This window comes from Clinocottus analis, unplaced genomic scaffold, assembly GCF_023055335.1.
Source record: "Clinocottus analis isolate CAN_PGR_092001 unplaced genomic scaffold, fCliAna1.0.p SCAF_11, whole genome shotgun sequence".
In the NCBI taxonomy this organism is placed as follows: domain Eukaryota; kingdom Metazoa; phylum Chordata; class Actinopteri; order Perciformes; family Cottidae; genus Clinocottus; species Clinocottus analis.
In genome coordinates, this window is record NW_027175832.1 from 18489565 (window position 1) to 18507218 (window position 17654).

At 45.1% G+C, this 17654-nt stretch overlaps 3 protein-coding genes across 6 annotated transcripts in view; 2 read left to right on the top strand and 1 right to left on the bottom strand.

The window, feature by feature from the left end:
• Window positions 1-2611: 2611 nt before the first annotated feature.
• On the bottom strand, window positions 2612-5717 carry si:ch211-155e24.3 (uncharacterized protein LOC100150696 homolog). 4 transcript variants are annotated; one of them, XM_068571163.1, is made up of 5 exons: window positions 5530-5717; window positions 5165-5399; window positions 4968-5071; window positions 4394-4484; window positions 2612-4055 (listed from the first exon to the last, which is right to left on the bottom strand). In XM_068571163.1, the coding sequence occupies exons 2-5, from the start codon at window positions 5376-5378 to the stop codon at window positions 3004-3006; spliced, it is 1461 nt and encodes a 486-aa protein (XP_068427264.1). In that variant the 5' UTR covers window positions 5379-5399; window positions 5530-5717; the 3' UTR covers window positions 2612-3003. The 4 variants fall into 4 exon arrangements, with proteins under 4 accessions (XP_068427264.1, XP_068427261.1, XP_068427263.1 ...); XM_068571160.1 differs by having other exon boundaries at window positions 5165-5402; XM_068571162.1 differs by having other exon boundaries at window positions 5478-5717.
• Window positions 5718-5811: 94 nt separating this feature from the next.
• Window positions 5812-16613, top strand: arhgap30 (Rho GTPase activating protein 30). The gene is made up of 14 exons (XM_068599298.1): window positions 5812-5888; window positions 7842-8166; window positions 9300-9402; window positions 9517-9661; window positions 10092-10174; window positions 10480-10587; window positions 10938-11056; window positions 11183-11357; window positions 11476-11573; window positions 11919-11990; window positions 12430-13191; window positions 13282-13463; window positions 13563-14119; window positions 14555-16613. The coding sequence occupies exons 2-14, from the start codon at window positions 8079-8081 to the stop codon at window positions 16068-16070; spliced, it is 4008 nt and encodes a 1335-aa protein (XP_068455399.1). The 5' UTR covers window positions 5812-5888; window positions 7842-8078; the 3' UTR covers window positions 16071-16613.
• A 511-nt stretch (window positions 16614-17124) lies between these two features.
• Window positions 17125-17654, top strand: part of LOC137802893 (zinc finger protein Xfin-like) — a 14270-nt gene continuing 13740 nt past the window's right edge. The window contains exon 1 of the mRNA XM_068601079.1: window positions 17125-17447. Within this exon, the coding sequence (XP_068457180.1) occupies window positions 17189-17447 (259 nt within the window). The 5' untranslated portion in view covers window positions 17125-17188. The remainder of the gene's footprint in view (window positions 17448-17654) is intronic.

Here is a 17654-nt window from a genome sequence, read left to right on the forward strand (position 1 = left end):
TTTCCCTCTGGGTTTCCTCGTGAGACAAATATTTGTATGAAATTGGCAGCGTGAGGTGATTTATAATAACCAGGCGCCGGAAAAAAAACACTTTTTACAACCAGCCTCCTCACAAGCAGTGCTGTCGACAATAAATCCAGACATTAATATTGTAAAAAAAAAAAATGGAGTCCTTTTCAAAGTTGCTACTCGAAAAGCCAACTTTCAAATCTCAGATGTCAGCGTTTACGCTCGTCTTCCAGCTCTTTTAACACAGAATGGAGAATAATGCAAAAAAAAATACAAGTGAAAAACAAGTTTGAAGCAAAACTGTGTAACTTTTGAAAGACAAAAAGGCACACGATATATTTTCTAACAAATAAAGAGTTGAATTTATAAACAATAAAACCCCTTTCTGTCTTCAATGCGCTCAGGGATTTAGCCGCTAACGCTAAAGCTCGTATGGTGGCTAATATCAGCAAGAGAATGCTCTTTCGCCTTTCAAAAATGTCATTGAAGCGTCGTGCTGCAGTTACCGCATGTGGCCACAGTGGCCGCTGTTCTGCAACAGTTGCAGAGCCTGGCTTTAAAGTCAAACTTAGAATAAAAAATAAAAATAGGGCTGCGTTCAAAAGAAACCTCATATGTCTTTTTCTCAGTAAAGTGACTTCTCCTCGAACTTGATGGAAAACGTCGTGATATCGAGGAAAGATGTGAAGGAAAATTCATGCTTAGAAAAAAATAAAGGACGGTTCAGTGTACGTAAGCATCTTTCAGTGAAGAAATACTCTCCATATGTGACATAAGTGATGATATTTAAGCATCTTAAGAAGCCGCCGTCGTTGTTTCGAACGGGCTGCTAGCGGCTCATTACAGGACGCCGTCTGGTCTGCGCTTTGAGGCCAAAATCACATTCCTGAAGCAGGAAGAGATGCACGTTCATGTGTTGGAACCTTCCAAATAATAATAAAAATGTATAAAAAACTATTGGAGCGCACCCAATGTGTTCCAATGTGCACTTAACTTACAGCAAAAGCCAGCAGGAGTGTAAATTATACATCAACTATGTACAAAAAAAGTCCATTTACTGTGTCAATTATGTCCCAGAAAGCCGTCGTTGGCTTATAGATGCAGCGATACCGTCCCATACACGTCACAACGTCACAGAATACTAAAATGTCGGAGTGATAATTTCAGTAAAACCCCTCACAAACGCCACAAGATTTCATTTTTTATCTCAACCCCCGGCGTCTCAAAGGGAAAACCAGCGTATTTCAGTTCCCTATGAACTCAAAAAGAGACTGTTTTTGGAGCACAGGAGTCCGTCTCACAGAATTCAGCTCAAGTTGGGATGATTAATGTTTAAATTTGAGGATAGACGTGCCGAGTGTTTTGATGTTCAGTTTTTGTTCCACTTCTGTTGTGTGAAAAATGTCCAAACCAGGCCGAGAGCAAAGCCGAGCAGTGTTTGAAAACATGTAAAAAAAAAGTTTGTCCGTCCCCAATGATCAGTACTAAATAGAATATAAATGTTCCTTCATGCCCTTCAAAAGGATAATACAACTTGTAGAGGCAGGATTTCAATGTATATTTATTGTAATTAATACTTCATTTATTTTCTCCAACTGGAAGCTTATTTGTCTCACAGCAACACAGCACGTGACTCTCTCCTTTTGTTCTCTCAGTCCAGTCAAGACACATTTCCTTCTTCTATCGTCCAGTTGCTCAACAAAAACGACTGTTATGAAATTAGATTAATATTTCCGTCTCCGCTCCGGCTCGTCCTCACGGCGCTCCGCTCACCTCGGCTGGAGCTGGAATGCACTTGTACAGCGATGATAAAACCACTCTCCACTACTTTTCTATGCAACAAATGTAACTTTTATGACAACGTTTTACAGTATAAAGGATCTAATTTGATATTTATGAGAAAGCATTTTTAATGTCTTACCTTTTTTTGTATATAAAGTTTGTTACCTGCTTTGATGAATACAGATTGAGATGTTTTTGCTGATTGAATAACAAAGCTCCTCTTTGTCGTCTTTTTATTCAGTTCGACTTGGATTAAAAAATGTCACTTTTATTTATTTTTCACGAGAGCTAAAACTATTTAGAAGTTATTTCTTAAATCCTCTCTCCATCGCGAGGAGAAAAAAACACGTGTGCTTCTGAAGTAATGCTTCAAATTGTGAATATTTGCTAATCCAAGAAAGGATTGTGACATATTTGACATATTTTCTTGCTTTTTATATTTTAAATACCTGTTTTATTTTGTCTGATATCATAAATGTATATAATCAAACCTCAACTGTATTGATCACGTTAGAGGCTCAAACTGGGGTTAAACTCAGCCTGCCTTTCGCTTATTATCTAGATTAACTGGATTAAGTTTCTGCAAGACGGATCTGATCATTTGAGGTAATACAGTGCAATAGTAAATATATATATATATATATATATATATATATATATATATATATATATATATATATATATATATATATATATATATATATATATATATATATATATATATATATATATTACATTACATTACAATAAAAGGTGAATGTTTGTGCTTTTTAAAAGATTAATACACAAGACATGTTTTAGAAATATTAACAGTGTTATTATGACATGGGGCAATTTCACAACACGATGATACACATTTAAAGGGATACACTGACAGTTTACTGAAGGTTTCATGTATTTTTCCTCCAGTTTCAGGCAGCCAACTGCAGGAAGAGTCCACAAACATATTTGTGGACATGAAGAGAATGGAAACTAGCCGAGAGGGGACAAAAAATACTATGAAAAAAACAAAAAGGCTCAAAATATACATACATGAAGCTGAACTTGTAACACGTCTGTTGTGAACCTTAAAGCTAAATGTATTAAGATTCCAGTCTCATTTAAAAAACAAATCAAAATTGCATTAAATATAACATGGAACAGTTTTAAAACGACAAAACAACAACTAACAGAACAATTGAATCAGTCAACTGTATAAAATGTCCTGTGAACTCAGTGCGCCGTCTTCTGATGCGACTTCAGGCTGGAGCGCTGCGTGAAGCACTTCCCGCACAGCGAGCACTCGTAGGGCTTCTCCCCGCTGTGCACCACGGCGTGCCGGATGAGGTTGCACTGTTTGGTGAAGCTCCTGCCGCACTGCAGGCAGCTGTACGGTTTCTCCCCCGTGTGGCTCCTCAGGTGCTCCTTGAGCTGACTGAACCTCACGAAGCCTTTGTCGCAGAACGTGCAGCTGAACCTCTTCTCGCCGATGCCGGACCTCCACGGCGTCCTCATCCTCCTCGGGAGGCCGAACCCGCCGCCGCCGAAGCTGCTGCTGCCGCCGCCTCCGCCGCTACTGCTGCGGTTGTGCCCGCAGAAAGAAGAAGCCACCGGGTTTGCCGGCGTCATTTCCTCGTTTGGGTTCTTCTCCTGAGGCGAGTCTCTGTACTGGAGCTGCGATTGTTGAGGAATCAAACACTGATCCGCGGTGTTGGTCCGAGACAACGCGCCGTGTCCGTCGTCTGGCTGCGACCTCTTGCATCCCAACGCTCTGGCTCGTCTTCTCGCGCGCGCCGCAGCCGCACTCGCCGCGGCCGAATGCGATTTCCCGACGACCGAGTGAATTTGAGGCGCCGCGTCCTCCAACTGCAAGCCGCTCTGAGACGGGAACGCGAACGGAATCGGCTCGAACTGATGCTCGGCGCAGGGGAAGCTCGGGTCGACGGCGTCCCTGCACAGATCGGATGACCATGGTGGCCGTTCGTCGTCGTCATCGTCCTCCTCCTCCTCCTCCGTCGCGAACCGGTGTGCTGAATCGAGAGGAGCAACGTTCTCGTCGTCCTGGTCGTCCTCGTCGTCCTGGTCGTCCTCGTGTTTCACCACCAGCTCCGCCTCGCCCCGGCGTCCGTCCAGCCGCCGCCCCGGGAAGACGTCGTAGCCGTCCGTCGGGGAAGCCGGGCACCCGGGGTCGGCCGCGCTCTCGCCGGAGAGGTAACGCTCCACGAAGCCGTCCGTCTGGGCGGGTGGCGAGGCGGCGAAACACGGCGGCTGCTCGGCTCCAGAGACTAAAGGAAGCACAGGAGCAACACACCGTCACAAGGTCAAACAAATCAACATCAAACTTCCTTTTTATTACCAAATAGATTCAAGATATTTGTCATATGCACAGATAACAGACAGTTACTCTGTACAATAAAAATCAGACTAACTAACTCAATATTTAGGGTCGCTTCCACACTGAGGCTGAGCTCTCTTCTCTTCAGATCAAATGTGCAAAGACATTTTTTTTAGTCACATGTCCTGTAATGATACGCACAACGCTGCTGCTATAACGATCTTGAGAGGTTTACTTTACTCCGGTCATGTGACGAGCAAAGCGTCTGATGTCAGCGATTAAACTCACTCAGTTTGTCCTCGGAGTCGTTCTCCTCGTCCGCGCACTCCTCTTTGATCAGCATGTGTTCGGCTTCGTTAGCCGGCTCCACGTCTGCACGCTGCAACACCAGGCTCCACATTAATACTCACACAGCGGAGATTAAATACCACACACACACACACAAGTAAAGGAAAACCTCATTTACGCTGGTGTCACATCTACGTTTTTACTTATATGTACTGAAAAAAAAGATATAACTACACTCAATTGGCATTTATTGTTTTATGTTCACAAAGTTGTCTCTATTGAGCGAAATAAATACATTGAATCTACAAAAATCAATTCATTGTCAATTTCCAAGTGAAAATGTAAAACGTTAATCGTTACACCCGCAGATCTAGCTGATCCAATGTGAGGATTAGTTCACTGCTCAATTGAATAGTAAATGTTAATATATTTGTGTTTTAGATTGTTTAGACAAAAACAAGCAATTTAAATACATAAACTCGCTCTGGGAAACTGTAATGTAAGCATGTGTTTATCATTCCCTGACATTATACAGTCACACATAAGTTAATCTCATATATTGTGGTATTCATACCTGCTGGGGTTGAGGTTGAGCCACAGCATCCCAACCTGAGCTCTCTTGGTTCAGCACCACTCTGACCAAAGGGGAGAATCTCTCGGCTGCAGGAGGATAAAACACTGAGGAGGAAACAACAACAATGCACTTCATTGTAAGACCAGAAACTATAACGGATGGGTTTTTGGGGGAAAAACCAGGACTCGAGAGCTCACCTTTCCTCCTGGCTCTCCTCCGCGTCCTCCTCAGCTCTGCCTCCATCCCGTCACACTTCCTCTTCAGCAGGTCGATGTCCCGCCGGCTCTGGCTCACCTCCAGCCGCAGCACCGCGCAGCTGTCGTCCACACTCCGGTGTATCTCCGCCACGGCCGCCTTGGCCAGGACCTCCATGACGGACAGCAGCTGGCTCTGGAAGCCGCCGTTCTCCATTGTCTGCGCCGACTTCCGCTTCTTCTTCAAAACACACACAAATATATATAATATATATATAAATATATATGTACCTGCAGGTGCCTGTATATCGCTCACTATTTAGGGAAGCGTGTACACAAATGGCTGGTCGGAGGAGTTGGGTCGCTACCGTTGCGAATTCCTTCCGGATGATGGTTGGGAGGAGAGGGTCGCTCGTTTGTTGTCACCGCGCTGTTCGCGCGGGCGGTGTCACTCACTTCTCCGCTTTAGTCACGTAAATAATAATGAATCTTTAAAAAAAAAATCAAATATAATAAACACAAGTTGTGAAATGTTGTTGTATTTTATTGTTGTCAACAGGGTTGTTTGTTTTTAACGTTACTTCCGCCACTTCGAGACGTACTGGGGTTTACAACGAGGTTACCGTAGCAACGTCACTTGTCGCATTACCGTAAAGGTTCAGATACATCCGCACTCTTCCGCGGCGGAAGTCAAGAGGTCACGTCACGCTCTACACGGTGAAGCCAGGTGATAACAAAGTTGACAAAGTTGCTAATATCGCTTTTTTTGTTGTTATGAAGCACCAATAATGGCCTAAAATAGTTCCGAGGTATACAACATTATTTAGTGATTTTTGGAGCTACATACTCAAGCATGGAAGAGTAATACACAAATATTAAGCTCCTGATCTCATCAAGGTCATGAGCATTATGACAATATTTAGATGTGTGGTTGTGTGTCAGAGAGAAGCAAACATTCCTCCTTTGTAAGTAGTTTATAATTGGAAACTTATGACACATTTACTAATTGTGTATCCATCAGTTATAGTGAACAAAAATGCACTTTAATTCTGGAGAATTCAGACCTAAGGCCATTTATTATCATATTGCCTTGATGGCATATTAGAAATTGCAAACCCTCAAGCATGTTTTAATGAATAATATTGCACAATGTATATTACCCAAGTAATATGCAGGTGTTGAATTCTTACTGAATATCTCTAAAATGCAACAGTGGAATATAACTAGACCTATTTAGAAGTATGCTTAAACACAATTTTGAGGTCCTTGTACTTCTCTTGTGTATTTGAAATTTCATGATACTTTTATACTTCTATACTACTGCAACAGTAGAAAAGTAGATGTACATTTTGCTGCAAAAGAAACACAACATACACTTGTATTATTATTATTATTATTATTATTATTATTATTATTATTATTATTATTATAGAGTTTTAAATATTTCACCAATGGCTGTTTTCGCGTTCTTCAGTACTCTGGAAACTCTTGATACTTCGGGCCAAGCCGATTGGTATTCTCTATGGTTCCATGTACTAACTTCATGCACTTGGCATATGTTTTGTGGTTGTTTCCAGTACATTTGAGTGATTGCTGCACTTTGTGTTATTTGATAGTCATTTGCACTAATTTGTGGTCATTTTACTTTCTGTTGCTGCATGGTTTTTAGGTTTTTGGGGTCGTTAATCTTTGTAGTAATGTGCAGCAATCATTTGTGGTGATTGCACTAATCCTTTCTGAGCTTTTGTGGTACTTGTGCAGTATCTCTGTGTTATTACTTAAGGTTGTCAGGGTTTGTCTTGGCGTGTAGCATTGATGCCCAACTGACACAGCCAAAGGAAATGGGCTGAAATGAGTTAAACTCGTCCTCTACGTACACCCTGTCAGGGTGACAAGCACGCCCAGAGCTCGGTCCACACGGGCAGACAAACACAGCACATAAGGGGAAATAGATGCACTAAACTGATTTCCCTACTCAGGCATCAGAGGCGGAGAGAAACTGTGGGTCACGCACACACAGAGAAAGCACAAGCGAAGGAGAGAGACACTCAGGAAGTTACCAGGGGAAGTTTAGTGGTTTCTTGCGTCATCATTTTATGCTGCTACTTGCGTGCCGCTGCAGAGTGAAGGTAGGAACACTCGCCTTTTAACGTTATATTTCCTCACATTTCTAGACTAAAACTCTTACGCAAAAAGTGGACAGACGAGGGAGGGATGGTGCAGAGGGACGAGGAGAGCGGTGGCAGGTGTCGGGAAGACGGAAGATGGAAGTTTGAATGTCTGTATGAGTCTGTAAGTTCAGGCGTTAAAGAGTGTGCGACTTCCGCTGCAGTCATACACACACAAAAAAGAAAGGAGGCCGCAAAGGCCGTGACATGCGGACAGACCGGGCCTCTGCTGGACTCACCGAGCATGAGAGTGGAGGTTTAAGTGGGTCCATCGGCACAGAGAGACCCTACAGTGTGATTAAAGTGACACTTTTGGTGGCTCACTTCCCTGAATAGGAGAAGTACAGAGGCAAGGGTGTGGCCTTTCATTCGAAAATGTATTTGAGCGCATCGGGGGGAAGTGGAGAGCCGCAGATGCACGCTGAATATTCCGGGTGCCATTTGTTGTTTAACTTCGGGTGGTAGATTGTCGTCTGCGCAAAGAAAAACCTTTGTTATTTGTGCTCTTGCAGGCTGGAAAGATAAACCAAAGTATGTTGGAACACGTCGAGGTTTGACATATGAACGCCAATGCCACGCAGCTCACAGAGGAAACAAGGGGCCCTCAGCAGCCAAAGGAGGGAGGCCTAAGGAACAGAAACAGCAGCAGCAGCAGCAGCACGGTCAAACCTGTGACATGTGCAGCGTCTCTATAAAGTCAGTGTCACGTTAACCCGAGTCGGGCGACGCCGTCCAGCAGGCAGGAAGAGATGCGGAGAGTCCGGAGAAAAATAGGGAACAAGGAGAAGGTGTTTGGATGTGACCTCCTGGAGCACCTGACCGCCTCCTCTCAAGAGAGTAAGTGACCTTATTGCTGTCAGCACTTTCTCCATGACGGACACGTCACAACACACACTACACACACACACATAGACAGAGGAATAGCATCAAATGTGCACGTAATCATCAGAAACGCTAGTGTTGTCTAACGAAAGACGACCGTGCGATGTTTGTGTAAAAATGTGTGTATAGATATGGATAGAGGTGTCCTCATTTAATCGGAACAGAACTCAGTCAATCTGGTTTTGTGAATATTTCAAAACCACAAAGAACATCCTCTAAGCGTCACCACACAGTCGGTGAGAGAATCATTGAACAGGATTGATTGTCGACAGTTTCATACTGCTTCTTCGTTAAGACTCACACACCATTAACTACACCGGGTCTACTTAAAAGCTCTCGGTCATTTCATATCGATGTATCGATGGCCTTGTGAGTGTATATATATATATATATATATATATATATATATATATATATATATATATATATATTACACAGTCCCACATTGAGGAGTCATTTCAAGGAGTTTTATTTTCTCAGTTTTTCCCCCTGCGTCAACATGTTCAAATCATACACAGCTTCCAGCTCACTGATGTTATCCTTCTCAATACGCCCTCAAATCTTCAGGCAAGACAGTTTACTTGACCTTTGACATTTATATCTCCACAGTGAACATCTACTGTTCCAACTGCAATTGAAACGTCCATCCCACTTCATTTCTTTGCCATTTGAATTGTGAAAATAGCCCTCACCAATCTCTATCAGTGTTTGTTTGAATCAAGAGACACACACATGTCCTGGGAACAGAGCTATGACCCCCTACTGGGGAATTGTATTTCTCTCAGGAGACCATTTAATAGCCAACAGCCCATCCTGCTAATTAATTTCCTTTAGCTAGTAATAAGAGTCTGCAGCCGGCTGTGCTTGGAGTTAAATGCTAACGCATGTTAGCATGCTAACATTCTCTCAATGATAATGTTAACACTCTGATGTTTAGCAGGTGAAATGTTGACCCCGGTGCAGCGTGTTTGCATGCCAGCGTTTGACACTCAGAACTGAAGTCAAAGTACAGCTGATGGAAATGTCACTAGTTGTGTGTGTGTGCCACTCATGAATTGATAATTTCCTTCATTAATCGTCTCCCACAGTTCCTCAGGTCTTGCAATGCTGCAGTGAGTTCGTTGAGAAGCATGGGGTCGTGGACGGCATCTACAGGTTGTCTGGAGTGTCGTCCAACATACAGAAACTCAGGTGCGTTTTCTTTGAACCAACTACATGCATCTGTAAATGGATAATCCACCTTATTTGTAATGACGCCGGTGTATTGTGTCGATGTAAATTGAATCTGCGTGTGCGTGCAAACAGGGGGGAGTTCGAGAGCGACGGGAGTCCGGATCTGCAAAAGGAGCTGTACATGCAGGACATCCACTGCGTCAGCTCTCTGTGTAAAGCTTACTTCAGAGAGCTGCCGAACCCTCTGCTCACATACCAGCTGTATGACAAGTTTGCTGTGAGTAGCTCCGACAAACACACACACCTTTCACCGACACACACACCTTTCACACGATTCCCCCTTCGTGTGTGTGTTCATGGAGTGTATGCAGTGCAGGCAGTTGATGATTTTGTCGGCATGCAAGAACTAAAACAAAAATTGAGTTGCGGTATGCAAAATGCATGAGTCAAAAAGGACAGATTGAGTGACAGATGGCATTACATTTGATGAGGAGCACACTATGACTCAACGTTTAGGTCTTGAGACTTGTGACTTGCAAAAAAAATCATCAGTACCCCCTCTGTAAAGTACCTCTCCTGCAAATTAATCATATATAATCATATGTATATATATAACAGATCTCCGTATGTGTCAGATATTCAGTGGTTTAATTAAAATGAAGGTGATGAATTGTACTTATTGATTGGGCCTCATCCCTGTGGTACAGGAGGCTGTGGCCATCCAGCTGGAGGAGGAGAGGCTGGTGAAGATCAGAGATGTGCTGAAGGAGCTGCCGCCACCACATCACAGGTACGGACGCTCCAGGGTTACAATCTGAGAGCTGCTTTAATTCAGCTCAAGCACCTTTTTCATCCAAGCCAACAGAAAAAAACCCTCTCTTTCCAAAGAAGCCTCAAAGAAGAAGGCGACAGTCTGTATTTCTCGGGATTGGTTTGCATTCTAACTGTCGCTTTAGGTAGCGCACACTAAATAAATACATATACCCGGTAGAACATGATTTACGTCATTAACAAGGTCAATAGCATGTAACTGAATGATTTGGCCAGTTTGGTTTCATTTTAATGTATTTCACTTCTTGACTTTCTCGCCGTCAGGACTCTGGAGTTCCTGATGCGCCATCTTGTCCGAATGGCCTCGTACTGCTCAGAGACCAACATGCACTCCAGGAACTTAGCCATCGTGTGGGCCCCAAATCTACTCAGGTTTGCTAATATTATAATATATATATATATATTTCTGGAGAGGTGCATTTGAGCCTCAATCTGCCCTGACTCAAAATGACACAATTTTTATTTTCATAAGAAAAGAGTTTAATCTCGCCCTCTCTTGCTGGTTTCTCATATGCTCATCATTAAACATGAATCAAATGACCTTAGAGCAGTTTTGTTCAATTTTATCAATGATTTCATGTTTTCTTTCCTCCTTTTCCTTCGCTCTCTATCTTTGTTTTTTCCCCGGCATTCCTTCGTTCTCTCTGTGTATGTATTCACTCGTCCCTGCTTCCTGCCTTCCAACAACCGATCGTTCAATGAATTATAATCTGTACGTTAAGGTCGAAGGACATCGAGACGTCCGGGTTCAACGGTACGGCGGCCTTCATGGAGGTCCGGGTTCAGTCCATCGTGGTGGAGTTCATCCTCACACACGTCCCCCAGCTGTTTCCAGAACCAGGTGACACACCAGCGAGCGTGACGAAAACACTGAATACTGTCTCACTTCACACACACACACACACACACACACACGCACACTTACGTATGCAACGCTGTGCCACTGATCTACTTCCACTGCTTCCAGGTGGATCGGATGAAAGGAGGAAGTCCCTCCCCTCCCCGACACCGACGCCCAATCAGGAGGAAGGGTTCGTCAAGGCCGCTCCGACTCACCCTTTCCCCCACTTTGGTCATATCAGTCCGGGAGACGGTCCTCTAGCCATGAGGTCGTACCACGCAATCATCGAAGGCACCGACAAGTGAGTAGACTATTTATTCATGACCTTGGATGTGGTTGATCGGGGGTTTTCTCATACAGAGGTCAAAAGTTCAATCTCTTAAAAGGATACTGAGACCTCTGTTTTGTGTCTCGATCAGGAGGAAAGGATCTCTCAAAGGCAGGAAGTGGATGTCCATCTTCAACATCGGAGGACGATTCCCCGACCCGCGGCGGAGACACAAACACTCGTCCAAAGGTGCAGAAGCTCGTCACGGTCACCGGTCCCAGCCATTGCTCCGATCCGTGATCATTTCCTTTTTTTAAATCGATTGCAAAGGTTTTCATCCGTGTCCGTGACATTTCTGTTGATCATAATTGATAGTTTCTTACAGATATTGTGGCATCTGGTTATGTCCATAAATTGTTTTTAACTAAACCACATCCCCAAACTGTTGGTGGAAGGCGAACATTATGACAAAATGGGCTTTTTCCTAAAAGTAATCTAATGACAACAGAGGTTTTAACTTCCTGTGTGCTTCCTGTCTTTATCTTCCACCCATTTTGATGCAATTTGTCCTAAATAATTGGTTCTTTGTTCCAGAGAAAGACCGGCCTGCTTTGAGACCAGCGAGAAGCATGGACTCCCTCAGCTCCTCGCCTTTTCCACACGAAGGTGCTTTAAAGATATATATATATATATATATATATATATATATATATATATATATATATATATATTCATTTTGATAATTCCAGAGTAAAAATGTTGGCAGTGTGGATTATTCAAAGTAACGATTGAAAGATACGACATGTTGTATTTCCAGCTGATGACATTAAACTAAACTAAATCGTTCACGTCTAGAAAACACAGAGGATCGTTTTTTTTTTTTTAACAAAACCTTTGAACTCTTTGCCTGACAATGTTGAAATAGTTTTTTATCCCATAGATTTTCCAGTTGTGTGTTTTATTCAGTCAATCAATACAATAAATAAAGTCCACAACGTAATATATATTTAATATGATTTTCCAGTCATCCTTTACATCAGGTTAAACAGCTAGGAACACAAAACAGTCCTTTCGCCTCTGGTCTCATCCGTCTTTGTTATTCCAGGTCCCAGACGTGCCGCCCAGTGTCCTCCCGACGCCAGCTTGTCCCCCCTCGCCGCCCCCTCTGGCCCTGAGGTCCCGCCATCCCCCGGTGCGTTGGGCGGCAGCGAGTACGCCGTGACCTACCGCAGGGGGACGGGGTTAGTGAGCGGCGGGGCGGGGACCCAGGGCACCTACACGTGTCTTGACCCCGAAGGTTTAGGACTCGCGGACAACGAGACTCTGCAGTCCAGATCCCCGGGGCTCTCCTCCAAAGGCCGGAGAGCGGCCATGCACATCACGGGGCCCACCATGGTCACCGTGCCCCTGCACATCACCTCCAACCTGGCGCTGGGGGTGCTGCAAGGGGGCGGGGCCGCCCGGGTCATCCACCGGGGCAGGGATAGAGAAGGAGGAGACAAGGTGGTGGGGAAGGAAGGAGGAGAGAGGGCGTGGAGGAGGGAAAGCAGAGGAGTGGAAAGGAAAGTGGAGGAAGGCCGAAAGGTCGAGGAAGAGGAGAAAATTCAAAGCGGGAAAGCGACGGATGGGGAAGGAGTCGTGGGTGCAGAAGGGAGTGTGTTGGCAGTTGGTGGAGGTGGTGGTGAGGAGAAAGAAGGGGAAGGAAAGAAGGAGCAGGAGGAGGGAGAAGGAGCTGAATGTAGCTGGAAGCCGGAGCCGGAGGCGGAAGGTCGAACTGCGTCCGGAGAGCAACGCGCCGAAAGCCGAACCTCAAACACCGAGGAAGGTAGAGACGTCCATGACGACAACGATGCCGATGAATACATGGGTAACTTAATCTATTTCACAACCACACTGGTTCATCTCGTCCACACCACTTGAATAAATAAAGTGAGATCGTCCCGTGCTTTGTTCACAGACATGGAGGGGGTGAAGCCGGTTCACTGTCAGCCAGAGGCGACTGAGCGCGGCGACGACTGCGTGTTCGACGCTTCTGACGTCCTCAATTCCACCGAAGCGGAGGACGACCACGAGCTGTCCGGCTACGTCCAAGATAACTTTGAATTCCTGGACCACATGGACTGCAGTGTCCCCCATCAGGTGTGTGTTGTTGTTGTGTCTGGAACAGTACAGAACTATTCTAAAAAGGTTGCAAAAAAAGATCAATGTTCCCACTTCCTGTCTCTTCCCGCCTCCCAGGTGCACGAGTTCTCCGTGGAGCCTCCGGGTCACTCGGACGACGAGTATGAAGTCATGGAGCAGGCCGACCCGCAACCGGGCGCCGACGCGCAAACCTGGAGCCCGACCGAGTTGAATCCACACAGGCCGCCGAGCATCGACTCACAAAACCGACACACTAAGTCCCTCAGCTTGCCTTACATGACCTCGCCTGTCTTCGCGTCGGAGGAGTCCTGCTCTGAGGACGAGGCTGCAGTGGAAGACAGTGATGATGATAGCGACAGCATGTTTACTCAGAGCCTTCCCTCCAGTTCCTTTTTCGAGAGTTTTCCCTTCGAAACGGACGCCGATAAACGGGACAGCCGCACCTCTGACGGGGTTCCCGTTCGCCAGTCGAGGAGCTCCGAGGGCGGAGAACGCCGCTCTCCGAACGACTTCGGAGAATCGACCGCTGGAAACCGGGAGCAGGTGGAAGTGGAAGACAAAGGGGAGGAAGATGGACTGAGAGAAAAGGAGATAGCAAAGACGGAAGAGGAAGATCACCAGTCAAGAGACCAACGAGAAAACAACAGGCGAAGGTGAAACTGGGACATTTTTTAAATTAGGCTCGATACATATAGTGTGAAAGGAGTCGCTTAAAGTGATAAACTCACATATACCTGCATCCATTATCCTGTAGCCCAAATCATGACCATGACCATCGCATGGATGACACATAGAGAACATACAAGCATTCACATCTAAAGTCATCAGTTAACCAGAGTTGCGTCCCTGCAAACAGCAGACTCACTGGTGAACATCGTGGCTCATGTAGCATCGAAAGAGCTAGACATTCTGGATGTGTAAATACAGCAATAATGCACGAATATTTGCATCAGTCAAGTCTGTAAGAAATGTGTGTTTAGCTCATCCAAGTTCTCATCCAATGTAAAATCGGCAAAATACGCTGAAACTACATTTTTCAAACAAGCTGCTGCTCATCTTCAACATGTCTTTCTGTCATTTGTCTGCAGCAAAGCACAAGAGGAAGATGTCGCGGAGGATTCTCAAAGTGACGAAGAACTACCTCCCCCTCCAGAGGCACCGGCGCACTGCTGCGATGACTTCCCACCGCCCGGCGACGACGACTCAAACGCTTGGGCCGAAGAGGACATGGTGGAGATGGAGGAGGAGGAGGAGATGGAGGAGATGGAGGAGGACATGTTGGACAATCATCCCAGTGATTACACACCTTGTCAGGAAGTTCCTTGTGCGACAAAGAAGCACACCGGGGACATTTTGGATGAGGAGTTTGGAGCAACAGACCAGCCAAAACAAGAGAGAGGCCGTGATGATGAGGGAGAGGACAGCGAGGTGAACGAAGAGTTAGAGGACGCATGTCGAGAAATGGTGCTGGAGTATAAAGAAAGTGATGATAACGTGTGGGAAGAATCCCCCGAGGAAGGCAATGAAGTGGTAGCTGAAGAAAAACACGAAGAGAAGATGCAGGCAGGCGACAAAGAGCCGGACGGTGCAATTTGTCGGACGGGCGGGGAAACTTGTGTTGAACTCGAGGAAGTTATATGTGAAGTGACAGAGGTTGAGGAAAGTAAGCAGGCGGAGAAGATGGATGCAAGTGTTGCTGAGGAGGGAGATGCGATCGAAGATGTCAAAGTTGGAGAAGAGGAAGTGCCGGCAGTAAAGGTCTCCGGAGAGGAAACGCTGGAAGTCGAAGAAGGAGCGGGAAACGAGGTCGAAGTCACAGTAGAGGGAGCGGAGGAATCAACGGAGAGCACTGAAGACAAGTTCACAGAGCCAGAGAGGCAGCGGGAGCCTGAGGAAAAGGAGGCAAACTTACCAAAGACAAGTGAGCTCGAAGACCCGAGTCAAGGGAAGGGGGCCGCCAACGACGAAGGACAGCGTCCCGATGAAGAAGAAGCAGTTTCGAAAGAGAAAGAGGAAGACGACGATGGCAAAGAGAGAGCCGACGAGCAGCGTAGAGCGCAGCCGAGTGTAGATGAGCGACTGAAAGAGGTCCGGTGTGACGGGAAGGAGCGGAACGAGGGCGGGAAAAGTGAGGGAAGCGACCGAAGCCGGGGAGGAGTAGGAAGGAAACTGGTCGTCACCAAACACCCGAGGGTTTACCAGGCGAAAGCGGTGCCGGTCGTGCCTCCGAAGCCGCAGCACTGCAAGATCACCGCCCTGACCCTGCGACACCAGCAGCAGCAGAGGGAGAACCGAGACGCCGACGGAGGGGGGGAAAACACGCCGAGGGTCCCGACAGAGCACGACGCGGGGGACAGCGAAGACGAGGGCAAGGGGAGGAAGGGGAGGCCGACGCTCAGGGGAGGGGAGAGAGCAGAGAGGGAGAGGGAGAGGAGGAGGGACGGGGAGGATAACGCCACGAGGGACACGAGCAGAAACAGTCCCCTCAGCATGTGCTTTGATGAGGCTGTTGCCAAAGCAACCATGAGGCGAGAGAAAGAGAAAGAGTGCGAGAAGGAGAGAGAGAGGGAGAGAGAGAGGGATTGGGGAAATGAAGGACAGTGAAGTTTTTTTTTTTCTTTCTCTGTATATTAGTTTGAACGGATTTGACGGTACAAACTATTTTCTATGTGGAGCATAAGCGGTCGTATTTTTTTAAATTCAGATTAAGTAATAATAATTAAAGATGTTAACTATTAAGTATTTTTTTATGAGAGAAAGAACTGTAGAGAGCTGACAGATAACGAGGGAAAATCGGATGGACGAAATGCAACACCCCCACACCCGGAAGCTAATAAATGAATAGCTGCAAATATGCTAATTGAAATTAAATAAAACTGAAACTGTAAGCAAACAGAGAGGCGGGACTAAAGGTGAAGAGCTGCTGAAACATGAAGATGCGATAGTATTACATTTATCTCATACTTTCATAGCTTTCATACGGTAGGTCTGTAAGATGTTGAAGACAAAAAGTAAAGTGATTAGTTTCAAATGCAGCTCGCTCCTGTCTGCGTTTGTCGTCCAATTATAGAAAATATTTGTATTGTATACGACAGGCTATATGTATAAATACATGGTAGATAAATACATGGTAGACGTGAAAGAGGATGGCTGATGAATATAATGTCTGCAAAAGTAAAAGTTTATTTCTTGTTATGGGGAATAAAAAGATGTTTCTAAGATAGTGTCTGTCATTTTTTTATAATTATCATTACTGTTGTTTATTTCTTCGTTTTTCAGATAAATCTATTGCATTATTATTAATATATCATTATTTATTAGTTACTTTTGAATATTACACGTTCAATTTAAACAAAAAGATGGAGACGAAATTGTATATGAATTAATAATTAGTTATGTAAATGTTACAGTTTTTAGATTTTTTAATTTTTTTTTTTACAGTTTTTAGAAATGTGTTTATGAATGTGCTGTTGTGAATATGGAACTTTCTTAATTAGTTAATATTTGTTTAATATTTTCTTGTTAAAAACAGAAAAGGGAGATTCACGTTTATTAGAAGAGTTCCGGCAGCTGCCTACTACGTCACATCCGCCCTGTATTTCTTCCGGAAGTAAACCAAAATAAAACAGCTGGGACGGAGCGTCGCCTCACTGCAGAAGCTCCAGCTGTTTTTATAAAGCTTGACATTTGCTTCTGCTGTGTTTTTGACTTCGCTCGGCGGGATGTCGTTCACCTCCTCTTTCGCGACGCAGGTCTCCGCCATCATGGATGTGTTGGCGAAGGCTGCGGTCGCCGAAATAACGAAGCTGATGGAGGACGGGAGCGTGGTTCTGTGCCTGGAGATGTGTCGGAAGGACAGCGAGATTCAGGAGCTCAAGAGAAGTTTGAAGCTCATGGAGGTTGAACTCTGCAACGCTCAAGAAGCCGCCACGGCCCGAGCAACGGAGGAGAAACTGGAGCAACCAGCAGCCGAGCACCAGGGTGAGCAAACACTATCACACCAAACGTCATTCAAAAACTTCGACATTCAGATTTTGCCTTCCTTTAAACTACTTTTTTTACGCGTTGGAATATAATTTAGTCATGCACGGGTGGAAAGGGCATTCCTGTTAAATTCGGCTTAAAGATTAATGCCTTATTTTAATATAATCAGGTCCTCAGAGAGGGTGAGCAATCATTGACGAGAAA